At 49.7% G+C, this 27,811-nt stretch overlaps 1 protein-coding gene across 2 annotated transcripts in view; it reads left to right on the forward strand.

Moving 5' to 3' along the window:
* Positions 1-27,811, forward strand: part of WSCD2 (WSC domain containing 2) — an 89,858-nt gene that overhangs the window by 45,484 nt on the left and 16,563 nt on the right. Inside the window, exons 2-4 of one of the 2 annotated variants that reach the window (XM_066370645.1) lie at positions 5,650-6,591; positions 15,655-15,769; positions 21,977-22,161. In XM_066370645.1, coding sequence (XP_066226742.1) covers positions 6,204-6,591; positions 15,655-15,769; positions 21,977-22,161 — 688 coding nt within the window. In that variant the 5' untranslated portion in view covers positions 5,650-6,203. The remainder of the gene's footprint in view (positions 1-5,649; positions 6,592-15,654; positions 15,770-21,976; positions 22,162-27,811) is intronic. The other variant, XM_066370646.1, reaches the window with a different exon arrangement.

Here is a 27,811-nt window from a genome sequence, read left to right on the forward strand (position 1 = left end):
TACAGCATTCCTTAGGGATCTACCGGGCTGGCAAAGGTGAAAACGACCGACAACATTAAATGTTGATGTGGATTTGGAGCAACGGGAATGCTCATAGACTACGAAGGCAGTTGTCACTACAGCCACTTTGGAAGACACCAGTATTTCTTAGGATAGTCACAAGATGCTCACAGAGTAGGACACAGCAATTCTGCTCCTTGGTATATACACGCCCTACATTCATTCTTGTGCACGTGCATCAGGAGACAGGTTTGCAGCCACTCATGAGGGGATTCCATTTTGCTTAAGCCATGTGAGCTGAGAATTGATGACGGAGAACCTTCATGAAGGAAAATGGAGTCTTTATACCAGAGAAAGGTGGTACTGGGCTGGCAAAACCACATATAGTCTTTACAAATTATTATAATAAAAGGTAATGTTTCCGTGACACTTGCATATATTAACTCATTTAGTCCTCACGCCAACCCTATGAGATAAGTACTATGATTTCACTATTCTAAGGGTGGGGAAACTGAGGCACAGAGAGATTCATAGCTACCTCAAAGGGGGTCTAGTGAGGAGTAAATGGCTCACAGAAAGAAAGTACTCAGCACAGTGCCTGGCACATGATGTGATAAATGCTCAACAAACAGCAGTGACTTCTGATATTTTTATCCTTAGACCAAGACTAACATTTCACCTCCGGCCCAGGACCCCAGTGTCTTGGAGGTCCCCAGCTGGCTCTCCTACCTGGAACTGTGAAGTAATTAAACCTTCACAAACCCACTTTCTCAGTAGCTATTTGTTGGCCCGGCTTTGTTGGTCCAGGGGTTGGGGGTCAGCTGGTCCTGGAGCCTGTGCCCTTAAGTAAAGATGGGGGGAGGGGCTGAGGAGGGACAGCTGGACTCCTGCCCGGCTTCATGGGCTGCCAGCCAGATCTGCCTGGCCCGGGAATCTGAAGGAGGAGCACTGTGGCTCCTTTTGGGGGAGGGAGAGCGGGCCGCACCTTCTGCTTTCCCTCCCCGCAGGGCGGCTCTGTCCGCCAGTCATTTTCTTGGCAGCTCAAGCCCAGAGGTTCATTGCCGCGCTAAAAATAGGCTGTGTTTAGACACTCTGAGGCTCCGCCTGGAGACACAGACTGCAGTAATCAAATGCCACCAGCCCTGCAAACGGGGCCCCTGGGCTTCATCCTTGGAGAAACTCCCGCTAGCCCTGGGAGGGAAGGAGGGCGAGGATCACCTGCCACATTCAACAGATGGGAAAACTGAGGCTCAGAGGGGTCCCGTGTAAGATGAATAGAGATGAAGAAGCTTTGAAAGCCAGCTCTCAGCAAGCAGCAGCTCCACCCAGCCTTGCGGATCGTCTCAGTGAATCCGCCCCAAAACCCTAGGAGGGAGATGCTATGGTCAACCCCCGCTTTATGGAGAAAACTCAGCTCATCGAGGTGCTGGCAGCTGTCCAGGCCTCATAGCTGCAAGTGACAAGAGAGGATACTTACGCCATCACGGTTTCCCACGTATAGAGCAAGCGGAGACTGAAAGGCAAAGGGTCCTGCTGAAGACTAACCCGAGGCCCCACCCATGGTTGTGGATCACAACCTAGGGATTGGAGAGAACCCTCACACCTGCCTCACAGCTTGCCAGGAGGGTGGAGTTTGTAAGAATGTGTTTGTAAAACCTTTCAACAGTGTCCGGCATATAATAGGTGTTCAACAAGTGACAGTTTCATTTCCCCATTTTCTTGGGGGTAGAATATCTGTCTGGAGAGAGAGAGATGTGTGAGGAGAGAATAATGGATGGACATGAGAGGCAGAGAAGTCTTTGGGGTTCCCTTGGGGAGGTGAGACTGTGGCTAAACAGGGATCCTGAACCCCTGGACCACCCCGAGCTGAGTAACGCAAGATGTCACCTCTGCAGAGTCCTGAATGTACAGTTCTCCGAGGCTGTCACTGGTGCTCTGGCCCTTGCCATGGAGCCATGGTTATAGGTTCCAGCCCTGGTGGGAAGGCCGGTCCCCTGATTCTTTGTATTTCATCGCCCCCACCGGTGTTTCTTGGGGACCTACAGTACACCGCGTGCTTGGCCTAACACAGTGAGAGGGAAGACACGGTCCCACCCTCGTGGGGCTCAAATTCCAGGATGCTGTCCCTCCAGATGTGCCCTCCACCTCCCAGCACCAGCAGGATGGTGTGGGAGGCTCAGTAAGCACCCCCTTCCCAAGGGGAGTCCCCCCACAGTCCCTTCCTGGGAGGCCCCCTTCACTCCCCATGCCACCAAAGCCTCCGTCTCTTTCCGTTCCCTGCCAGTTCCTAATGAGCTCATTATCCTCTTCAAACCCAGTTGGCACCCACTTAGAGAAAAGATGTGTTGAAATAGAAAAGAATGAAAAGGGAACAACAAAAAAGGACTAGACCCAGAAATACCCTCAGAGAGACAAAAAGCCACGGAGACGAGATCTTTGCTGTCTCCCCCGCAGCAATGTGTTGCTGTGGCAAACGGCTTTAAAGGCTGCTCACTGTGCCCATGAGGGGAGGGCGGGGAGGGGGGACGCTTTTCTTGAGCACCTACTATGTGTCAAACATCCTTCCTGCATTTTTTATTGATTGATTTTAGAGAAAGGAGTGGGGAGAGAAACGTCAATTTGTTGTTCTTATTTACGCACTCACTGGTTGATTCTCGTATGTGCTGTGACTGGGGATCGAACCCACAACCTTGGTGTATCAGGAAGATGCTTCTTCCTGCAATTTTTAATTCAGTCCTCCCAGCAATGTATTTTTGGAGTGTCCAGATTCTTATGTTTACTTTATAGATGAGGCACCTCCATCGGTGAAAAGAGGTATCTTGCCGCAGTCACACGGCTGGGTGGGTGGGAGAGGCAGGATCTGAACCCAGGTTGGCCTGCCTCTGGAGTCCATGCTCTTGCCTGAATGTCTCCGGAGGGTTGGTGACCCCTGCCCATCTCCATGAGGGCTGCTGGGCTTTTCCCATCCTGGCTCAGCTGCAGAAACATCTGGCATGTTTTTGCAAATGGAATATCAAGGAGCACCACCCACTGCCAGGAGGCTTTCAAGCTTAGAGACTGGTGTTTCCAAAATGATGGCATCACCATGCATGCAACTTCCATGGTTCCCCACGCATGTAGTTAGAGCACAGTCCAGACTCCTGAGCTTGGCGTTCAAGGCTCCCCATGGTCTGGCCCCTGCCCATAGCTGAACTGTGTCCCTATCATTCCCTAAGCTCCTGTGTTCCTCCACCCCAATGACCTATCCTCATGTGTGCTGTTCCTCCTCCCTGGGGTATCCTTCTGCTGTTTCTTTACCCAAAAGAACTTTGACTCCTCTTGAGAGACCTGCCAGCTCACAGACCCTTACTTTTCTGGGTTCCCATATTCCAGGACTTCTCACCCCTGGGTCCATAAACCCCCTGACATTGTGATCCCAAATCTGGGAGCTTATGTACAAGGGCTCTTTTCTGTGCATATGTCTACAATTTTCATTAGATTTCCAAAGGGATACAAGACCAGACTAGATGCAAGTTTAGGAATATAATCCATAAAATCCAATGATCCTAGGTTCACACCCTAGCTGCCTGCTACCAGCTGTGTGGCCCTGGACAAGTTACTTAACCCCTCTGAGCTTCATTCCTCTCCTCTGTAAAATCAATACAGATCTCCCTCATAGAATTGTTATGAAGATTAAATCAGAGCATTATGTGTTTAAAGCAATATCTGGCACATAATAAGTGCTCAATAAACATGAGTTATTAATATTAATTGCTCCTCTATATCGTATACATACACCCACTACAGGATTTATCACTGTCTTTCTAATACAGTGATTTAGTATAATACTTGTTTAAATTGCTGTCTCCCAGGGTAGGCTCTGAATTCTCCAAAAGCAGAGACTCTGAAATATTTATTTCTGTATCCCAAGCACACATACAGTAGGTAAGGAACACATGTTTTTAAATGAATGGAAGAATGGGTAGGTGAATAGATAGTGGAGAGTTAGATGAATGGATGGGCTGTTACAGCTCAGATGGATGGATGGATGGCTGGATTAGTGGTGGATGGATGGAGGGAGGAGGAGGTAGATTGATGGATGGATTAAGGAATGGATGATGGATAGGTGGATAGGTTGTGACTTAATAGGTAGATGGGTAGGTGGACTGATGAATGGATTAAAGGATGACGGATAGATGGATGGATCAATGGATGAACAGACTTGACCCTGAAAGAACATGGATTTGGGGATTTATTCACTGGTCTATTCTAAGTGCCTAGAACAATAACTGGTGCATAGTAGGTGTTCAGTACTTAGTTCCTGAATTAATGGAAAGGTATATGAAGGGCTGGCTGACTCTACCTTGAACTATAGTTAAACTCCCATGCAGCTGTCGGGATTAGGAGGGGCTGTTACCATTCAGAACGCTCATCGGCTGACTGTTGAATTCATACATTGACGGAGATTGTTATGAGGCCCCTGCTGGTGGTAATGTGAAACAACATCAGGCAAACAGTTTTCTTCCTATTTTCTAATTTATACCCAATTTTTCTCCTGGTGATGATCGTGAATGTTTACTCTTAAAGCAGTGGTTCTCAAACCCTCGTGTTCTTTACCATCACTTGAGGGCACCTTACGACACCTGTACGTTTTCCCTCAACCAGAGATTCTGGTTGCAGAAGTCAGGAATCTTGAACCAGGCTTCCAGGTGATTCTGAATCTGATGTTTCACAGCTCCACTCTGAGGGACCGTTTCAAAGGGTGAGCTACTGCTGGTCACTGGGAGGCAGTGGAGAGGGGCTGCTGCATCAGGGACCGTCTCTGAATTCCCAAGTGATACCCAGACCATGTGGGGAAAGGACAGAGTTGAAAAGGCATTGGTTAAGAACCAGGGTTTTGCATTTAGACCATCCTGCCTTCAAAGCCCGATGCCACCACTCACCATCTGTGTGACCTAAGTTTCCTCATATGTAAAATGGGGAAATAGTCACCTCCCACAAGAACATGGGGAAGAATAGATGAGAGAGCACACGCAGAGGACTTGGCACAATGCAGGGCACACTGTAGTGAATGATTATGTTGTGCAATAATCCTGGTTTCTTTTCTTCCTCGGGGAAAGGAGAGGGACCGTGGATGTAATCCCTCCTAGCAGCGTGTGAGCCCTGGGAGGGAAGGCACATTGTCACTCTTATTCACAGTTTGACTTCCAGCACCTAGGATAGCGCCTGCTGCATATAGTAGCTGCTCACTAAATTTTTGATTATAAAGAATGAATTTGATCTGGTCCGGTATCAACCAGGTCTAGCAGACAGTTCAGCAAGGACCTAGGAGTGCTTTTGGGACTTCGGGTAACCCACAAACCAGAGGGTAATTGACAAATATGTAGAAAGTATAGGGCCTAGGAATGTGTGGCTGTCCAAGCTAAAGCGTGTCCCTGGACCAGGACTGTGTAGGATTCAAACCCACAAAATCTCCCTGTGGTTTAAAGGAAAAGGCGAGTGTTCTGCAAGGCTCAGGATTGAGCTTCTGTCCAGCACCACTGGGCGCTTCGGGCCATTGGTTTACTCCCTTCTCTGGACTCTGTATCGCCCCTTGAAAATGTTTAAGATCCTTTGAGCCCTGGCCTCTATGAGGGGGTTTCTTATGGCCGTGTCTGTGCTGTTTTGCAGGTGGCTGCCCTGAGCCCTGAGGCTCGGCCTGATGGAAGCCCGCCAGCTTCTGTTTCCCCGAGGTGGATGCGCGGAGCCTGGTCCCCAGCTGGCAGAGAAGCCAGGAATGGCCTCAGTGGAATAATCCGGCCCCGACAGGCCTGAGGAGTCGAGAAGGGCCGAGAAGTGCACAGCAGCTGCTGGTGACCCAAAGCGTCCTCCTCCTGCCGCTACTTCCAAAGTCCTTTGGGAGCTGTCTGAGGCGAAGAACAAGATGTAGGAAAATGGGACCAACTCCTGGGTGTCCCGAGCCTCGAGACTCCCTTTCTGGCCCAAAGAAGCTCACCTTGACCTCAGGAGGGCTGGTGAGCTCTGTCTTCCAATTTGCTTGGCCTCAGCCAAGTGCTAGATTTGCCCTGCAGCTCTGGTCTTGGCAATCAACTGCACAGAGGGAATAAGACTGCAGACCCCAGGACTTCCATCCCTAGGGGAGCTGGGGAAAGGAGGCCTCCTCCACCCCCTCCCTGAGCCCCCTCCAGCCAAGCCCTGGAAAGCCAATCCGGAATGATCCTGCTATGGCCAAGCTCTGGTTCAAGTTCCAGCGGTACTTCCGCAGGAAACCTGTGCGTTTCTTTACCTTCCTGGTGCTCTACCTGACTGCCGGCAGCCTCGTCTTCCTGCACTCTGGCTTCGGGGGCCAGCCCTCTGTCTCCCCAAACCAGGCCAACCTCCCGGCCGCCGCCGGAGCCCCGGCTGAGGGCGCTGAGCTGCCCTTCCTGAGTGACTTGCATCTGGGCAGAGGCTTCCGAGACGCGGGCGAAGCCTCCAGCATCGCCCGCAGGTATGGACCCTGGTTCAAGGGCAAAGATGGGAACGAGAGAGGCAAGCTGGGCGACTACGGAGGAGGAGCCTGGAGCCGAGCCCTCAAGGGGCGGGTCGTCCGGGAGAAGGAGGAGGAGAGAGGTGAGAGGGCGGAGCGTCTGGGCGTGAGGGTGGCTGAGAAGGGGTGGGGAGGATGATGATAATATGATAACAGCCGTTGGTTTTCAGTGCTTAATAGGAACCAGCCGTCAACAGGTTAACAGCTATAGAAACACAGTAGGTTTCATTGTCACCTCTACTTCAGAGGAGAAAACTAGAACTCGGATTTGAGTAGCTTGCCCAAGGTCACACAGCTTGTACACAGGCAAGCGTGGGTTTGAACCTCGCATCTCTGAGTTCAAAGTCTGACCCTCCCCGGCAGCTTTTTCCAACCCTTGTTAAATACACATGAAAATAAAAACAGCTAGCGTCTACTGAGCGCTTACTAGGCACCAGGTGCTGTACCAAGCACTTGGCGTGTTTTGAATTATTACCACAACTCTCTGGAAGGTGCTGTTATTCCCATTTTAAAGACGAGAAACCTGAGGCACCAAGAGCCCAAGGTTACATAGCTGGTGACTTACATAGCTTCTGCTTCACCTCATTGGCTCTGACTCCTCCCTGTTGGGTCCCTTGGTGATGGCACTTGGGGGATAGCATTGCCCTGGATACATTTCCTTGCATTTTCTCAGCCTTTCACAGTAAAAAGGGCTTTCCTTTGTGAGTTACCTTATTTGATTTTCACTACACCTCATGGACTTGAGCAAGGACTGTGATCTGAGGCTCAGTTAACAGATGTGGAAACTGAGGCCTGAGAAAGTGAGGACCCTGCCCGAGGTCACACAGGTGGTAAGTGGCAGTGCCGGAGTTCAGATCAGATCGGTCTGGCCCGAAGGCTTGGCTCTAGAACTGTCTCCCAGTGTCTGTGGACATCAGCCTGTGTAACCAGCCCTCTGGGAGGACCCCACCCAACCCTGCAGTTCATGAGATTAACATGAATGGACATTTCAAGAGTCTGGGCCAGATGGTTTGGGAGGACCCATCGCCAATCTAGCCGGAAGGAGAATCTCCCGAGCCCTGGTGTTCCCTGCCACATGTCACACTTCTGCTGTGATTCAATTTATAGCAAATCCCTTCTCCCTCTGTGGAGAGAAGCAGGATTGATGGAGGGGACTCATCCTGGGGAGCATGTTCACCTGCTTCAGTCCCATCCTGCACCTGGTTCAGGAGCCATGCACAAGCTCCTACTTCCCACCTACAGGAAATTCCTAGAATTCGGCCCCTTCAAGAACCCAGTGTTCATTGGGAGATGGTGGAGAGGTAGGAAGTGGCAGAATGGATTGGGGGACTTAGATTCATATTCCAGCTCCCCTGCAGCCAGCCGTGTGGCCCAGGCAAGTGTTTTACCTCATTGTGCCTCAGTTTTGTCATCTGTAAAATGGAAGTAATGACTCCTCCCTTCCAAGAGTCTCCTAAAAGTTCAATAAGACAATGGTTATGAAAGCACCTAACATGATGCCTGGTACATAGTACGTTCTTAGAGATGATTGGGAAATTCTCATGGGTCCATCCTGGGAAGGGTCCCACCATGCAGACACAGGTGAGGTGTGAGGAGCTACGTTGCTGGCAGAAATGTGATGTGGCTTCTGTCTCTCTCACCGAGCTCCACCACCCCCCGGCCACTCCAAACTTCATTTGATACACTGCAAGCCCCAGAATTTGTCACAAGCCTGCCCCTTAGCATATGCTCTCATCATGCTTAGGCTAAAGTCCAGAGCCCCTATCTTGGCCCATCTCTTTAATCTCATAACACTCCCTACCCCCTCACCACACCCTGCCCCAACTGTTCTTGCCATTCACTGACCACACCAAGCCCGTCTCTACCTCAGGATCTTTCATCTGGGATGCTTTTCCTCTAGGTCTTGGCATGCCTCCCTTCCTCCCTTCCTTCAGGTCCCCAGTCACACCTCGCCTTCCTAGAGGGGTGTCCTGACTAAAGTCTCCCCACCTCAAACCTGGGTCATGAACACATTCCTGTTTTATTTTTGTCACAGCACTTGTCCGCATCTGAAAGCATCCTGTTTATGTGTTTGTTTATAATCTGCCTCCCATGCTAGACTGTCAGCTCCATGGAGGCAGGGATGTTGCCTGTCCTGGCTGCTTCTGCTCAGTCACCTGTCAAGGAAACCTGTCTCAAAGATGGTGCTCAGTACCTACTTGTTGAATGAATGAATGAATGAATGAGTGAGTGAGTGAATGAATGAATGAGTGAATGACAATGCACAAATGAATGGATGACTGACCATTTCTCTGCCTGGAGCACCTCCAAGGCTTAGCTCTACCCTTCCTGCAGGTCTCATTTAGCTCACCTGCAGGAAATTGTCCCCAACCCCCCTCTTCCCCCACAACTTGATGAAATGTCCCTCCTCTGTGCTCCCTGTTATGTCCTTTATACGAATGGTAATTGCCTGTGCTTGTCAAGGTCCCCTGATAGAATACGAATTCCTTCTGGCACATTTGATACATATAACAATAATAACAATCCCCCACTTGTTATGAGAATGAAAAGCCACTGCCACTATAGTCATTGTTACCATTCCTTGAGCCCTTACTTCACGCCAGCCACTGTCCTGTTTGCTTTTCATGTGTTATTTGAGTGTGATGATATATGTATCAAATGCTTATCACATCTTCTGGCTCATAACAGTAGGTCAATTAATAGTTGTAGTAATAATAGCTATGGTCTATTGACTGACTGTATTTCATTGCCTTATTTAATGATCAGAACAACTCAAAAATGAGAGACTTATTGTTATCCTATTTCCCAGGTGAAAAAAGAATTAAAACGCAGAGAGAAGTCATTTACCCCAGGTCTTTGTAACAAGGTTCGTTGAACTCCAGAGCTTGTGAGCTTCTTCTATACGATGCCCAACACCCTGTCCCTGGAACTCTTATATATTTTATAAACTGTAAGGAAAGAGAAGGAAGGGAAAATAAGAAAGAAGCCCAGAGCCCAGAGCTCTCAGCAGGCAGTCTCTGGAATCAGGCGGCGTTACCAGGAGAACACAAATCCTGCCTGTCCTTGATTAACTTATTCAGAGTTCAGCGAGAAAAGACAACATATTAGATTAACGCTAATAGAAACGAGACGCCCCTCCAACCTTCCGCTAAACACATTCGGTTTCCCTCTGAAGCCGGCTGGGGCTCTGCTTGATGCGGTGTGGCTGACACAGGTCTTAAACTGAGAAGGATTCAGAGCCCATCATGGGGCAGGAGAGGGAAGGTGGAGCTGCTCCGAGGCTGGGCTGGGGCTGGGCAGGAAGTCTGACTTGGGGGGGGGTGGCCTTTGGGGGGTGGGAGGGATGGAAGTGGCACCTACAACATGTCAGTCACCTCTGCTAGGTCCTTCACCTTGCCCAACCTTGAAGGAGACCTGTGCTTTGAGCAGTCAAATCAGGATTCAACTCCCAGTTCTGCAACTTGCTGACTGTGCAACCTTGGGCAGGTCACCTCACCTCTCTGAGCCTCAGTTTCATTTTGGGGGGAAAAGTACTTAACATTAGACTCCAGGCTGGGTGCCAGGCTGGGTGCTAAGCTCAATACGTAGATTAATCTTACATAGCATCAGTCTCAGCAATATACCTTGTATTAGTGTCCTTGGGCTGCCATAACAAAACACAATGGACTAGGTGGCTTCAAAGAACAGAAATTTATCATCTCTCAGTTCTGGAGGCCAACAGTCCAAAATCCAGATGTTGGCAGGGAGGTGTACCCTCAACGTCCCCAAGGGAGAGTCTGGTCTGCGCCTTCCCCCAGATCCCGGTGTCACCAGCCACCCTGGACATGCCTTGGCTTGCAGCTCATCACTTCTTCAGTCTCTGCCTCTGTCTTCATGTGGCTTTGTCCTTGTGTCCCTGTGTCTTCAGATACGCACATTCTTACAGGTAGGACACCAGTCCTATTGGATTGGGGCCCATCCTACTCCAGCATGACCTCCTAACTTGACAAATTATATCTGTAACAACCCTGTTTCCAGATATGGTCACATTCTGAGTCCTGGACTTAGGACTTCAACATATCTTTTCTTTTTTGGGGGGAGGGGGCACAATTCAACCCATAACACCTCTATTTTATATTGAGAGTATGTTTATTAAAGCTGGGGACAGTGAAACAAGGAAGGGCTTAGGACAGAAGAAGCAACAAGGGAGATACTAGGTGGGGTTGCTTTGGCTCACTGAGAAATAGGTCACAGTGACAAGATGAGCCAAGATGGGGCTGCTGTCAGCTCACTGGGAAGTGGGAGAAAAGGGGGCCTCGAAGATAGCTTTAAGGGGTTAACCGGCTGCCCACTGCTTCCCTGGTTGCGAGTCTCATGGGGAAGCTTAGCGTTTAGGAGATGCACGCCTGTGGGGAAAGTGGAGGAGAAGAGAAAGGCACAGGTGTGCTCCCGGAAGGGGGAGTGTGCCAGCACCTGTATTTTCAGTCCCACTTTTCAGGCAGGAGAACAGTATCTCACAGAACATGAGTAAATAGCACAAGGCTGCTGCTATGTCAGGATTTGAACCCAGGTCTTATCAACTCCACCATTCTTCAAGAATACTCTACTGCCTCCTGTTTGTGCATCGACTCACAAACAGTAAGTGAGAGGAATACAAATGAGTTGTGTTTAGCTACCCTTTTAACAAATTACCTTTATTGAAGAGAGCAGAAATTCTTGAAAGGGAAGATTAATTGAAGCAAAAGAAACAAGGAAAAGAAAGGAAAGAACGCCGCCAGAAGGGCATTTTCCCAGATGCACATGCTCACCCAAGCTCACCCCTCACCGGTTTCTGTGCCTGAGATAAATGGCCTGGCCTGGCGACTTTGCGGTGTCAGCAGTATTTGGAAAGCTATGGAGATGAGCTGATAGATGGTGTGGACACGGCCATTAATCCACCCTCAAGTGGCCCATGACTCTGTCTGTTTTACATACCTGGACTCCTCCTTTCTTCTCTGAAGGAGTCTGCCACCTGCCACTGTGGCAGGATTTGAAGGTGGGGCTCTGGGAAAATGGCCCAAGGGGGTTGGAGGTAGCCACACTGATGAGCTCAGTGGGAGGTAGAACTCCAGGGACAGGGATGAAGGTTGTGTTGGTCAGAGCCTGCACTGTGGGAAAGGAGTCACCAGCCCTTGCCCAGAACAGGGAGGAAACCGCCTGCAGACTCATACCCTAACCAGGAGAGCTCGGCCCATTCCTCGAGTCATGGTATGTAATAGGCCCACGTTTCTCCAGAACATTAATGAAGGACCAACCATGTATCCTGTTATCCCTCCTGTTGGCAGATGAGGACACAGAGAGTCATCTCTCTGTGCAGCAAGTCTTTGAGCACCTGTTGCGGGGGATAGCTCATCCTGATGCCTGGCCTGGTGGGAGGGTTAGGGAGGGGGTAGAACAGCATTGAAAACCCCAGGCTTTGGGGCACAGGGACCTACAGTTGAATCTCATCCCTTCTCCCAAGGGACTGTCTCTTCCCCTTTCTCCATCCCCTGCTCTTTCTGGTGAGGACGAAGTGCCCTCCCACCAAGCTGGCACTCAGTGTGGTGCATAAAAATGAGGAGTAGACAGGTTGGACATGGGTTTGGTCTAGACCCTCACAGCTGGATAGACCCAAGCAACTTAGCTTGAGAATCAGCATATCAATCAAGGGACAAAAATGCATCTTGAACCAGCCTAAGCTAAAGAAGAAAATATATTGGGACTCGCCATATATGTGGAAGATGCTAGATTTTTGAATGGACAATTTCTAATTCTCTTCTCTGCTTGTGTCTGCCTTCGCTTGGCTCTTCTCCTACACAGAATGGCTTCAGTGCCAGGGCTTGCAGCTGTTTGTAGCTCTGGGCTTACAGAATGCCAGTGCCATATTCCAAGGGAAACATATTCCCCTCCACCCTAGCTTTAATTCATAAGAATCCAAAGAAAGGCCATGTGCCCTTCCCCAGAGCAATCGATCCCTGGCTGGTGGGAAGGACAATGATGACTGGCCCTGCCAAGGTCAGTGTCTTCCCATGGTCAGGTGGGTAAGGTCTGTTAATAGAAAAATAGGAAGAGGGGTGCTTTGAAGGCACAAATGGTACATTACAGTCCACCCCTTCTCCACAGTGAACATGCCTGTGACATACACTCTCACTCCTGTTAATTTGATTATTAAAAAAAAAAACAACTCTCCTAATGCAATCCACTTTCCCACTTAGAGCCAAACACAGCTACCCTCACTGTAAGGCAAGACCACCCCAAATCATAGTACATCCAGCTCCATGCCCAGTGTGTCTGGGGCACAAGCAACCCTCCCTATCAGGCATTAATGCAGCTGTTTAAGGTCCTGAAGCCTGTGGGCCCAAAGGAAGTAAAATCCTGCCCAAATGTAAAATGGTTGGAAGGTAGACCTGAGCTTACCTTTCAAGTAAAACATAGAAGATTACATAGCTTCTAATTCTGCTTGGAAAAGAGTAACACAAAACAACCTAGTGGTTACCCATCAGAACATTATACCATATGCCCAAACTAAGATCACTTAATTTTTTAAAGATTTTATTGGTTTTACAGAAAGGGGGGGGGGGGGAAGCAAGAAGTATCAACTCATAGTTGCTTCACTGTAGTTGTTCATTGCTTGCTTGTTGCTTGTCATATGTGCCTTGACTAGGCAAGTCCAAGGATTTCAAACCAGTGACCTCAACGTTCCAAGTTGACCCTCTCTCCATGGCACCATCACAGGTCAGGCAAGATCAGGTCTCAGGGAGACAGATGTTAATAGTCACTAGGATCAGTTTCCTCATCTGTAAAATGGATTAATGAGGGTTTTGGTATTGAATTTTTTAAAATTAGGCATGGCCTATATAGTTAAGTCGATGTGAGAATTCTCTCTCTCTCTCTCTCTCTCTCTCTCTCTCTCTCTCTCTCTCACACACACACACACACACACACACACACAGACATAACTGTTGGTCTACGACAAAGACTTCATGCTGCCAAAGTAGTCTTTCCCCCTTCCTCGCTCTCTCTCCCCACCTTCTCACTCCTATCCCTTCCTCCCAACCTCCTTCCCATCATTCTCCTTTGTCTCCCTTCCTCCTGCTCTCTCTCTTTTTTCTCCTCCTGCCATCCTACAACACATCCGTGGACACTCTGTCCTCTAGTGCAGAGTTTTTCAACTGCTGGTTTGCAAACCAGTACACCAGAAATTCTGTGCTGGTCCGCAAAAGAGTAACCACCCTGATGTTGTATGAAGATTACAGACCCTGTGACCTTAGTTGAATTCACTTTTGCTCAGAGTGATTTCTGCCTTAGTGGTCCCTGAAATAATTCTCCTATTCTCACCGCTCCCATATGTGAGAAGGTTGAAAACCACTGCCCTAGTGGATTGTTGATCCGAGGTTGTGAGAACTCACCAACACATCCCACAGACATCCTCCCAGGTCAGGTATGAACACTAACCATGCCCCAGGTCACAGGGCAGGATTCCAATCTGTGACAGGAGGGACTTACATTGTTGAACAAGCACAATGACAAGATGTGGGCTTCTCTAGAGCTGTCACTGTCTGAGATGCTCCAGGAAGGACAATGTTTCTTTTTGAAGATGAACTGTTCTTAGTCGACCAGATCACCTCTGTCTTTCACAAGAAATTCAAGTTGATGGAGGTCAAGGTGTGTCTCCAGTGGGGCTGACAAATCCCACACTTAGTAGGGCGGCATCGAGGAGAATGATATCACGAGCCTGCCCCTTCTGCTAGACCCTGCTCTGCACCATGAGTAAAGGGGGACAAGACACCTGCGGTTTAAACAGACAGCAGCCTAGCCAGGAAAAGCAACCACGCTGCACGTGGTATTGGCCTCGATCATTTCCTGCGAGGACCGTGCAATTCCAAGGGCTGACTGGATCCTTGGTCCAACCTCCAGTTACTTCCAAGTGGAAGAGAGGGAAGAGCATGGTTTGGGGTCCCATGGACCTGGATTTAAGCTTTTTTTTCTGCCACCAAATAGCTGCAGGTTTCAGGCAGAGCCTCTGTTCAATTGTTTAAGGGAAGTGTGAGTAAGCCAGCGCTCCCGCCTTCACATGGGTCATTGCAAAGAACTCCAGAGTCAAGAGGAAACAAGCAGTAGTTCAGGACATAGGCCAGGACCCTGGCCAGGTGGCTCAGTTGGTTAGAGCATCATCCCAATATACCAAGGTTGCAGGTTCGGTTCCCAGTCGGGCACATACAAGAATGAACCAATGAATGCATAAACAAGTGGGACAACAAATCCATGTTTCTATTTCTCTTTCTTTCTTTCTCTCTCTAAAGTCAATTTTAAAAAAACAAAAAGAAGAACATAGGCCAGTGTGTGGGCTCAATCCTGACTCCACACGTGCAAGCTGTGTTTCCTTGGGCAACATATAAAATTTAAAATTTTCCTTCGGATGGAAGCATTCACCTTGGCCCACAATCAGGGCAAACAGCAAAGTAGGCATCCAGCATGGTGAATGGCCAGCTCCTCGTTCCGCTCACCTGGCCTCTGTGCCTGTGTTCTGCATGACACTATGGTAGAAACAGTTACACAAGCCATCCCATTCTGACCCCACTGGGTTGGTAGTGGCATCCCCACTGTGAAGAAAATTAGGCCTCGGACAGGTTAACTGTCCTAAACTCCCAGGGCCAGTGCTAGGATGGAACAGAATGCAGAGGAAGGCCCGACCTTGAGCCAGCGCTCCTTCTAAGGACGAATGTCTTAAGGCATCTTGTAGAAATGACAGCATGCTGTCAAAAGTCAGAGTCTTCAGAGCTGTCCTAATGTGGGTCTCATCTGCTCGGGGCTTCCGGAATGACCTTGGCTTGAATTCCTGCGTGCCCACTTGTCACCAGTAGAGCCTATGGGTTTGACCTTAACCCTGGCCATGGAAGGGTCCCCTCCTCTGCTCTGTGGGCCTCCAGGGCCCACAGCCTTATCCACTGGACTCCACAACCCTGCGGGACCAGGTCCTACCAAACAGTGCACATGGCTTTCAGTGTCTCTTGTCTGCTTTTCCTCTCAGAGGAAGGAATTGGTACCCAAGAGGCAACAAGGCCACATGGCCAGAGGCACGCTGGTTACTCCTGTAACCTTTTCGGCTTTGTCCCTAGCCCAATCTGACTTTTCTCCTCTCCCCAAAGCCAAGTACATCGGCTGCTACCTGGATGACACCCAGAGTCGGGCCCTGCGAGGCGTGTCCTTTTTCGACTACAAAAAGATGACTGTCTTCCGTTGCCAGGACAACTGTGCAGAACGGTAGGGCCCCGATGCCCCAGGCTCCATTCGTTTCAGACCCCTTCTTTCTCAGGTTCCTGCCCATGGTGTTCTTTCCTTTTCCATGGGAGGGTGTGATGGAGGAGGGTGAGCACGCGGCCACAAGGAAAGTGTGATGCAAGGGTGTGTATGAATAAGTGTGCGTGCGTGCGTGCGTGCGTGCACGTACACAGGCATGCAAATGAGCAGGATCATTCAGGAGTTGATACGTGAGGGTTCTGATCGTGCAGTTGTGTGAGACTGTGCCTAGGAGTGAATCTGCAGTATGCAGGGTCAGCTGGCTATGCTTGTGAGCTTAATGCCAACACACAGTTCTCTTCAAATCACAGTGGCTGTGTGCGGGAGTCTTTGTGAATATGTGGGCAAGGGTCCAGAATTGTGCTTGTGTGTAGGAAAAGCACGAGTGGGTGTTCCTGTGCACACAGGTGTGAATCTGAGTGGGAAGCTTACGAGACGTCCTGGGAAATGTGAGATGGGCGCCTGGGTATTGGGGAGACTTAACGGCTTCCCAGCAGAGAAGGCCCGTCTCCTCCCGGGGAGAGACACTTGCCTGTCCAGACCGTGTTTTTTAATCCAAGAACAAAATGATGTTTTGGATTAGAACCTATACTGGGGAAGGCAGCTGACTCCCTAGAGAGGATGGGGCCCCAAAGGGCTGGTGAGCAGGGATGGACCCTCGGTCCAGGCCTGGGCACTAGCATTGCTGCCCTAGGGGCACTGTGGGGCTAAGCTGCCCTTCTCCTCCACTTGTGTCCCGGGCCCCCTGGCCCGTGGTGGCTTGTGAAGAGGACTCTAACATGTTCACCTTCAGACGTCATCTGGCTGGCTCTGGGCGTCACAAGCTCTGAAGGACTTCAGCTGCATGCCCGGAGTGGAAATGGGCAAGCAGGTGATCAAGGGACTCCTCCCTCTGTCCCTGATTAGGAAACACTGTCCCTTCTATAATCAGCTTCCCGGTACCACCATTGAAGTCCTGCGCCCAGGACCCCCTCCAGCTCTGGGAAGACTCTGAGCCTTGGCGGTACCAATTCATTCATTTATGTATCGAACTGTGGGGAGACCGAGGTGAATGGCCCCGAGTCCGTGCCCTCGCGGAGCTCACAGCCTAGACCAGTGATCGGCAAACCGTGGCTCGCGAGCCACATTTGGCTCTTTGGCACCTTGAGTGTGGCTCTTCCACAAAATACCATGTGTGGGCACAAAGGCCAGCTTAGGAGTACCCTAATTAAGTTAATAACACTGTACCTACCTATATAGTTTAAGTTTAAAAAATTTGGCTCTCAAAAGAAATTTCAATCGTTGTACTATTGATATTTGGCTCTGTTGACTAATGAGTTTGCCGACCACTGGCCTAGACAAAGGGACAGGCCTGTACGCAGAAGAGGACAGTGTCGTGAGATGAGGGTGGCAGTGGAATAAATCACAGACTGGAACACCGGAGAGACCTCGCAGAGCAGGTGACAGCCAGGGTGAGCTTCAGAAAACAAGTCAGATCAGCTCACGTAATGAGGTTCAGTTCAGCAAATGTCTTCTGGCTGCCCCCCTGTGCGCTCAGGTGCTGGAGACACAGAGATGAGTCTACCCAGCCCTGCCCTCAGGGGCTCCCTGGCTAGTAGGGGAAACGCAGGCGTGAACAGCCTTGGGCTGGGGAATAGCAACAGGTTATACCTAGTGGGTGCCTGCTCTGTGCTAGGCACTGTCCTCAGTCCTTTGAAAACGTTCACTCTTTAACCCCCACAAGACCTTCTATGAGGTAGGAACAATCCGTATTCCACATAAGAGAAGACCGGGGTGTGGAGATAATAAAGAGTGACGGGTGCTGGGCTGGAGGTGCTCTGTGAGGTTCAGGGGATCATAAAGGTCAAAGGAAGGGGGCTCAACTGCTCTGATCCTCATACCCAGCTGCACCTTAGAATCACCTGGGGAACTTTATATTTTTATTATTAGTATTTTTAGATCTTTTTTTATTTTTCAATTACAGTCGACAAAGAATAATTATTATCAGTTTCAGGTGTACACCCCAGTGGTTAGACATTATACAACTTACTAAGTGATCATTCTGATAAATCTTGTACCCATCTGACACCATATGTGGTTATTACAATATTATTGACTATATCCCCCATGCCGTGTTTTACATTCTCATGACTATTCTGTTACTACCCATCTGTACTTCTTAATCCCTTCATCTTTTTCACCCATTCCCCTGAGGCCCCTCCCATCTGGCAGTCATCAAAATGTTCTCTGTATCTATGAGTCTGTTTCTGTTCTGCTTGTTTATTTTTTAGTTTCAATTGTTGACAGATATGTATTTATTGCCATTTTATTATTCATATATTTGATCTTTTTTCTTTCCTACTTCTTCTTCTTAAAGAAGACCCTTTAATATTTCATATAATCGTCCTGGTGTGGTGGTGATGAACTCGTTTAGCTTTTTCTTGTCTGGGAAGCTCTTTTATGTGTCCTTCAATTCCAAATGATAGCTTTGCTGGGTAGAGTAGTCTTGGTGGTAGGTCCTTGCTTTTCATCACTTTGAATATTTTGTGCTAATCCCTTCTGGCCTGCAAAGTTTCTGTTGAGAAATCAGGTGACAGTCTTATGGGAGCTCTCCTGTAGGTAACTAACTGCTTTTCTCTTGCTGCTTTTAAGATTCTCTCTTTGTCTTTAACCTTTTACATTTTGATTATGATGTGTCTTGGTGTCAGACTCTTTGGGTTCATCCTGTTTGGGACTCTCTTTGCTTCCTGGACTATGTCTATTTCCTTTACCAGATTAGGGAAGTTTCCACCATTATTTTTTAAATAGGTTTTCAATTTCTTGCTCTCTCTCTTCTTCTTCTGGCGCCCCCATGATACAAATAAATGTTGGTATGCTTGATTTGTCCCAGAGGCTCCTTACACTGTCTGCATTTTTATTAATTCTTTTTTCTTTTTGCTGTTCTGATTGGGTGTTTTTTGCATCCTCTTATTCCAAATTGCTGTTTTGATTCTCTACTGTTGATTTCTTGTAAATTATTTTTCATTTTAGTTAGTGTATCCTTCGTTTCTGACTATTTTTTTATATAGTTTCTGTGTCTTTTTTATGCTGTTGAAGTCCTAAGTTCATCCACTCTTCCCCTAAGTTCATTGAGCGTCTTTATAAGCAGTGTTTTGACCTCTGCATCTAGTGGATGGCTTCTCTCCTTTTTGCTTAGTCCTTTTCTTGGAGTTTTGTTCTGTTCTTTCATTTGGGATCTGTTTCTTTGTCTCCTCATTTTCGCTGCCTCCCTGTATTTGTTTCTGTGTATTAGATGGAGCTATTATGTCTCCTGGGTTTGGTAGAGTGGCCTAATATAGTTGGTGTCCTGTAAGGTCTAGTGGCACAATGTCCCTATTCACCTAAGCTGTACCCTCTAGGTATACCCCACCCCCAGGCTCACGTGGGCCGTGTGCACATCCTGAATTAGTTGAGCCTTGATTGCTGTTGACAGGGCAATGGGAGGGACTTACCCCCCAGGGCGGTCACCTGCAAGGACTGGCTGTGACCACCATGGAGGATCAGCTGTGCCGAGGCCTATCTCACAGAGCAGGACTTAACCTCAGTGGGGCTCTGGTGCCTCCACAGACCATCCCTTGAGTGTATTGCTTTTAGAGGTTGTGGAGGTGATTGGGTAGTGCTTCAACATGGTCTGAAGCTGTCCACCAGGTACGCCAGCTCTAAGGCCTCCCGGGAGGTGCAGGCCCAGGTCAGTTACCGCCTGTGTTCTACTGGGGCCACCCAGCATGAGCTAAAAAGAGATCTGCAGGTGGCTGCTGCTTGGACTGGGCTTAGAGGTGCTCAAGAAAGGCCAAGTGCCAACCAAGGCCAGTTGCCACTAGTGTCAGGCCTGGAGCCACTTAGCAAGAGGCACAGGGCACGCTGAGGCTAGATGCTGCTTGTTTAAGAGATTTCAGGAAAGTATGAAGTGTGAGCCAAGACAGGCCATTTGTATGGAAAAGATACTGGAAACAGCATGAGTGGGCCCAAAATTGGGTGGGGCTGGGTCTCAGGGAATCACCTGGGTAGGGCAAACAGTGTGAGCCAGGTTGGTGGAGTCTCAGATATGGTGCCCGCCTGCTGGCTCTGTGGGGGAGGGCTCATTTAAGGAACATCGGCCTCTGCCAACACTTCTGTCTGGGAGAAAGTGGTTCCTCCAGCTCTGGCTCTGATGCCAAACACTTCAGTTTCTTTCTGTCTATCCCTAGTGCCTTTTGAGCCGCTGCCCCAGCACTGGAGCTCAGAGCAAATGAGTCCCAGTTAAATCTGTGTGGGCTTGCGACTCCGGCAGCCTTCCTTCTCACTCAGCCGCAATCCACACTGGTTTTTACAGCCAGGAGTTATGGGGACTTCTCTTCCCAGCATGGAATCCTGAGCTGGGGGGCCTGGTATGGGGCCCTCACTCCTCAGTGAGGACCACCAGAGCTGAAATATCCTTCCCGATTTTTATCCACCACATGTGGGTGTGGGGCCAGCCTGTTCTGCATCTCTGCCCCTCCTATCAGTCTCTCTGTGGCTTCTTCTTTATATCCTTAGTTGTAGGACTTCCATTCATTTCAGGTGGTTCTGAATAATGACTGTTCTGTAGTTTAGTTGTATTTTTTTATTTTTTTTGTATTTTTCTGCAGCTAGAAACGGGGAGAGACAGTCAGACAGACTCCCACATGCGCCCGACCGGGATCCACCCGGCACGCCCACCAGGGGCGACGCTCTGCCCACCAGGGGGCGATGCTCTGCCCCTCCGGGGCGTCGCTCCGCCACGACCAGAGCCACCCCAGCGCCTGGGGCAGAGGCCAAGGAGCCATCCCCAGCGCCCGGGCCATCTTTGCTCCAATGGAGCCTTGGCTGCGGGAGGGGAAGAGAGAGACAGAGAGGAAGGGGGGGGGGGGGTGGAGAAGCAAATGGGCGCTTCTCCTATGTGCCCTGGCCGGGAATCGAACCCGGGTCCCCCGCACGCCAGGCCGACGCTCTACCGCTGAGCCAACCGGCCAGGGCTAGTTGTATTTTTGATGTGGTTGTGGGAGGATGTGAGCTACCTCATTTACCTACGCCACCATCTTGACCGGAAGGAAGCCTCACCTGGAGAACTCTTGCTGCCCAGGTCTTACCTGGGCCAATTAAATTAGACCCTCTGGAAATGGGATCCAGGTATGGCATTTAAAAATATGTTCCCCAAGTGATTCTAGCAGGTACCCCGTTTCAAGAGCCACTGAGAGGAGGGTTTCTAGGCCAAGCTACATCATCTAGTTGTTTCTGAGTGCGGGGAAACCACTGGGGGGTTTAGGCAGTGGAAAGGTGTGATCTACTTTAATTTTTGAGAGGACCTTCTGGCAAAGGTGACAGCAGTGAGGCCAGGGTCAACAGACAAGGGGTACATGGAAGTATGAGTCTGGGTGAGCCTGTCTCTCTGGCCAGAACCCTGAAGTTCCAGGTGAAGGCGTGAGCTGGCATTTCCCCGTGGCTCCACATCACGTGACCAGTGTTCTGGAGAAAGCCTCAGAGGCCCCCGGGGGGGTGAGAGGGCTGAGCTGGGCTCCTCCTGCACCCCTCCCTCCACCCGCCCCCTGGAGCCAGAGCCAGCAACCCCCTTTTCATCTGTTTACAGAATGGGTGTCCACTAAGAGTCCTTTTTAGGAAAAGATTCCATGGCTGTGGGGGGAAAAAAAAGTTGAAAACCTTGCGGTGCCTGGAATATTTTTTTGCTTTAGGGGAAGGAATTTTTTACTTGGCTGGATAAGCTACTCTGGGTTTGCCATCTTCCAAAGGGATGCTCGAGTCCCTGCTTCCTCCCCTCCCTCCAGTGCCTCCCCAGGGACATGGGGCATCATTCCTGGGGGTGTTTCCTGGAATAAAGGGGTTGGACTCTGCAGATGTGTTTGGCTCAGAGCTCTAGACAGGAAGTAGCAAGAGAGTGGGATGGGGTGTGGGACCACAGGATGTGAGGGGTGGTTGTGTGTGCATGTCTGTGTGTGTATGAAGCATGCCTTGTGCTGAAGGAGTACACATGTGGGTGTCAAGATGGGCATGGTGTGCCTATGTGGGTAGATGTATATCACAGCAGGTGGGGATGAAGGCAGTGGTCCTGGTGCCCAGAGTTCTCCCATCCCCCAGGCTTCCACGCTGGGTGAGGCTCCCTGTCCCCGGGGTCTCCGTGGTGACGGCAGCCTCCCCCAGGGGTTACCTGTATGCTGGGCTGGAGTTCGGTGCTGAGTGCTACTGCGGCCACAAGATCCAGGCGACAAACGTGAGCGAGGCAGAGTGCGACATGGAGTGCAAGGGCGAGCGGGGCAGCCTGTGCGGCGGCGCCAACCGCCTCTCCGTCTACCGGCTGCAGCTGGCCCAGGAGTCGGCCCGCAGGTGTACGTGAGTTGGCCCCTACCCCTCTCTGTGGCTCCTTCCTTGGTCAGCCGGCCCTGGCCCTCGCCTGCCTACCTGCACACCTGCCCTGCACCTTCCATGGCTCCCCATCTCTCCCAGGCCTTTGGCTGCCCCCTGAGGCTGCCACAGTCCTGCCCCAGCCTCGCCTCGCCTCGCCTCCCACCCCTCGCTGTGCAGAGCCCTTTGCTCCAGCTACTTGAAATGTTTCCACCTGCCCTCTTCTCTCTCATCCTGAGCTGCCTCCTGGACCGCTTGCATCCCTCATTCGCACCCACCTTCCTCTTTAGCAAACCGAGCCTGAGCTCAGCCTGTCTTTTCTGATTCTCTGAAAGCAGTGTCTAACGATGACAATGACGATAACAGTGAAAACAGCAAGAAATGCATCCTTTTCTGAGCACCATATATGGAATAGTACACCTGAATCTCACACTGATGCTTGAAACAGGCACTGTTACTTGCCTACTCCCATTTTACAGATGAGAAAACTGAGGTTTAATGTCACATAAACAGCAGAGAATTTAAACCAGCTCCAGAGCTGAGGTCTTTAATACTCCCTTAGAAAGAATGTATTCCTCGCTGCCTGTGCTTCGGTCTTATAAGAAAAGTCTTCAGTTTCCAACCTGCAGGAAGATGGCGGATAAATAAGAGAGGATAGGAGGCAGCCCTCTTCTGAGGACACTGTCCCACTGTCCCCTCCCTGGATGTTTAATAGCAATTAATAGCCGATTATCAAAATCTGCTGTGTTCCAGGCACCAGGCTAAGCCCTACCTTCCCTAGAACCTTTCCAGGCAGGGTTGTTAACTGTTGTGAATTTGACAGTGAGGATACTGAGGCGTTAATGAGTTTAAGTAAACCTGCCCAAGGCTACACGTCTAAAGAAAGGTGACCTTCAGATACATAAAAAGAGCTAATGGCCTTGACCCACCTGGAGGGCTGAGGATCCACCTGGTTACCCTTAGAATGAGGTTGGGAGGGAGGTGCAGGAATCCACAGCCCCACCCCTCACCCTGGGGCCAGTGCTTCCCAAACTTGAATGTGCCAGTGAACCCTACTGGGATCTTATTAAAATGCAGATTCTGAATCAACAGGCCCAGGCGGGAGTCTGCCTTTTCAAGGTGCTCCCAGGTGATGGTTAGGCTGCTGGAACAGGGACTACACTGTAATAAGTAATAAGGCCTCAGACCCCCATGGAGCTGACAAGGCCCACCTGGAATGTAGGCTGACCAACATGGGTGCCTTTGGCAGAAATTTACGTCTGTCTGCACGCCAAGAGAGGTGGTCTCTTCCACACAAATGCCATTGTTTATAAAAATTCATCCTTGCTTTGCTCAGTAATGTGTTCTGTTTTTCAAATGCTGTATTTCTGATGCCCTGTTCGAGCTTTGCTCTGCAATATGGCTGTGCGTGCTGCCAATTTGCAAAAGGGTGGGTTTCTGCAAATGGATGCCCCATCCACCTCCTCATGGGTCTGAAGGCCCGGCTGGCAGGGGACACAGGTGGCGTTTGAAATCCAAGCTGGAGAATGTTCACACAGTGTGTTCCCAGTTTGGCCGTTCATGTAATAAGGTTTTAATTTATAGCAGATTTATCATCCTCATCACTGAACCCTTTATGCCAATATGTATGTTATTTTGATGGTGACTTTGACCATCAGAAGAGATGGTCTAGTGTCATGGGTATTTCGGGGGAGAGCTGCTGCCACTAAAACATCCTGGTGGATGAGGGTGAGCTGGATAACAGGAACTGGGCTAGAGTGTCACTAGCCAGGTATTATCCAGAATGTCCTTCTGGTTCATGTTCAGATTGGCTGGATAATGTGGAAATTCCCTCCCTCTTTCTGTTTCTCTCTCTCTCTCTCTCTCTCTCTCTCTCTCTCTCTCTCTACTGAGATCACCTGTAATAATAACATGCCCATAGATCATCACATATTTTTTAATCAGCTGAACAATATAAGTCTCAACACACAAAGACCACTAAACAAAGGTGTGTTTTTGCCCTTGTAGCAGTAGGAGGGCTGGGTTGTTGCTGGTGAGTGGCCCCTGAGTTGGCCGGTGAATAGACAAGCCCAAGACTACTAGGCTCTTTTCAAACCGGGGCATATCTACAGGGGATGGTGGGGACTCTCTCTGCAGGAGCCAAAGGAGCAACATTTGAGCTGCATCTCACTCTAAGGAGATTTCTAGGGGAAATGGAGAGAGCCCTGTATTCTAGCCAGGAACAAAAGTCCAGGGTCAGCCAAGGTCAGGTGTTGAATGCCTTGTTGGAAGTACTTTCCTTGCTGATGTCCCGTTTTATGGTTTTGGAAACTGAGGCCCAGAGGGCAGAAGTGGCTACATTGAGCCTCCTTGGAGAAGGCTTACAAAAGGGGGCTGTTTGAAAGCCACATAGGACTTGAAAGCCACATAGGATTTTGCCTGGTGGAGAAGAGGAGGCTATCCAGACTCAAAGTGAGTCACCCGAGAGGTGGGAGAGAAATCTGGGCAAAGGAGATAGACTGCAAAGCCCAGAAGTGAAGGTCAGGCAGGATTTTTCCAAGGTCACTGTGCCTCTTAGAGACTGAGCATGGGCTGGAACCCAGGTCTCTGACTTCCAGTTTGGGAGCTCACTCACAACTGTGCTGTAGCTACCTTGACGTCTTGTATTGGATTCAGGACCCCCATCTCCTCTCTGTGGGTGGAACTCCTTGGCTCCAGCTTAACTCCCTTTTCTCCTGACACCTCATTTCTCCTCTGCCTTGTTTCCTGACTCTGAACAATACGGAATCTCCAGTGTGGCACCCCTGGCTTCCCGTTCCTGCAATCTGATTTATACACAAATAAATGAGAAAGGGAGCCTTCCAAGTCACTGGCGCATGACACTAGCTTGTATTCCATCAGTCAAAGAAATGAGCAAGCCCTCCAGGAAGCAGGTAGGATGGCAATCAGATTCCATTTGTAGAGTCATTAGTTGGTATTAACACTGTGTCATAATTGTGTTTCCCTGAGCAGTGGCACAGAACCCTTAATGACTGTGAGGACTCAAAGGAGGTTTATTACCTTCCAAGCACCACTCGGACGGATGGGGGCTATCCACCTCCCACAGGGAGGTGCTGGAATGCTCCTACACTAACAAGAGAGAAGTGAAAGGTTGGCAGAGCACATGTCTGTGGGCATCCTGCTATGCTGCCTTGACACAGACTCGCAGGCACCTGGACTCTGCCCTGTTACAAGAGGACTGAGAAACGGACTTCCTTCTTGGTTGGATTACATTTTTCACAGCAGTTTGCTAAATGCATCGGCAAGTGTTGCTCTCCTCCCGGGGGCAGAGACCTGTCGGTGGATTTGAGAACATGATGGCTTTACAAGATGTTGCAAGAAATACCGTTTGCCTGAAAGATTCTTGCAAGATTTGCGTTGCGAGGTTCATTAGACCTACGCAGAACAAACATACACGTGTTGGGCCCGTGGGCGGCTGTCCATGGTGCTGACCATCCTTTAGTGCTGCCTGAAGTCCCAGTGACTGCAGACTGGCCTCTTCCAGGGCTGAGCCCTTTCTTTCTCTTATTTTTCTTTTCTCTCATGGCGGAAGTATTATGAAGCTTAAACTATCACTGAGAAAGAAATAGGTCCTTGACTTATGGTTCACAATTCACACAGTGGATTTTGTGTACCTTGTTAGTTCTGACAAATTTTTCTTTTTGTCTTCCAAAGTTAGAAGGGGGGTTTTGTTCATTGCTTGTGATTTATGCTCACTGATACTCCATTCTAACTACTTCTGCTGAGGGGAGCCTCAGATCATCATGGCAAGTCACACTGTGATGGATAGGCCAAGTCTAGCTCCTTCTTTGCCAGGCCTGGAGGCCTCTCCTTGCCCTTGATATATGTCCGGGACTCCTGAATTTTATAATTCGTACAGACCTTCATGAATTATGCTGTGTAGGACCAAGGAGATGATAACTAGGAGCTTTTTCTCCTTCTCCCTCACAATGGTGAATAATTGGTTAGATAGTCTCCCCTAAGCAAAATCCAGGAAGTCTATGGGAGGTCTGAAACCAAGAAGACAGACATTGTTTCTATGCTAGCTCTCCCACTCACTGCTGTGTTGACTTTGACCAAGCCATGTATTCTCTTTAAGCCTCCAATGCTTCATCCATAAAATGAGGACAGTATCAACCTTTAAAGATTGCCGAGACCACCCCGTGAGATAAAACCGAGCACGCATCTAGCATGGTGCCTCTTACGGAGTAGTTGTGAGCTCCCCACCCCCACTTCTTCCTAAAATGAGAACTCCTCAATTCAGTCTGAGCAGCACCCAATCCAAGCTGTCTAAATCCCCACAGACCCACAGGAGCCTTTAGTGGTGCCTAAAAATGGCTGCTTTGAGTTCTCCTCAGACTGTCAGGCCCTTTGTGTAATTCAGTCTCTCTCTGATTATAGGTGACCGGTAACAGCTCCCAGCTTACCACCCTCTTTCTCACCGGCATCTTTAATGCAGTAGAGCTTGGCCTAATCGCTGGGGGTGGGGGACCAGTGGCCTCTTTCAGACCAAGGAGGACTCTTCCACACCTGCCTTTAAGCTGATGCCTGATGACATTTACCTCACTTTCTGTGAAGGCCCCAGAACAAAGAGATGATAGGACTTCAGAGATACTTGCTGCTGGTCCCAGACTCTTCTTCACCCGCCCCCTGCAAAGGGCTGTGGGGAACAGTTGCTCTGCTCACCTCTTGCAAATAAAAAAATAACCCTAGCTGCTGAGTTCATGCCCCATCTCAGCTAGCCTGGCAATGGAGAGCTGACATTGTCAGAATGTGGGGCACTGGCTTTTGTCATCCTTGGACCCCCTACTGTGGGGCCTGAAGGGGTTTCTGGGAAATTCAGACAGCTGGCATGGGGCCTCCGGAGCTCATTCATGTTAGAATGGGGTGGACCGCCTGCAGAACAGCAGAGAGTGGAAAACCAGGGTGTGATGTCAGACAAGATTGGGGTCAAATCCCAGCTCTGTTCCTCATAGCCATGTGATCTGGAAAAGCGGTTGAGTCTTGTTACACCTCGCCGTCTCTGCCTGCAAAATAGGATAATGGTATCACCTACGTCATAGGCTGCAATGAAGATTAACCGAGATACAGTATGTGGAATATACATAGAGCTGATGATGTGCAGGAAACAGTAGTGCTCTCGTGGGTGACTTCCCTCCCTGCCCTCACTTTGTCAGGCGCCTTCTGTGAGCAACATTACGCCTTCCTCAGGGTGACTGATGAACTTGCATGGCCTCCCTCTGAGTACCCCAGGCCACGGGACAGCAGACGGTCCCATGTTCCCCCATGGGACACAAGTGGTATTCGAGTGTGACAATTGCTCATTTGGGGGAGAGTGGAAGCCTGTCCTGTACAAAAGAGAATCACTGCATGGTCTAACTCCCATGCCCTGCCATTTCTATGTGGGGAACTGAGGCCTGGAGGACCACACGGTGAGTCCGCAGCATCCTGACTACTCCAGCCCCCACCCCTGCCGCTGCCGCCTCTCGGCAGCCTGGAGCCGGACAAGGGGGGAGTAGAGGAGAGAGCGCTGCATGTGCACAAGCCCCCGGCATGTTCTGGAAATTAACCGTTTAACCAGATTCCAGATGTCTTTGCTAGACTGGCCTCCACCAT

Source organism: Saccopteryx leptura, chromosome 2 (genome assembly GCF_036850995.1).
Source record: "Saccopteryx leptura isolate mSacLep1 chromosome 2, mSacLep1_pri_phased_curated, whole genome shotgun sequence".
Lineage (NCBI taxonomy): Eukaryota > Metazoa > Chordata > Mammalia > Chiroptera > Emballonuridae > Saccopteryx > Saccopteryx leptura.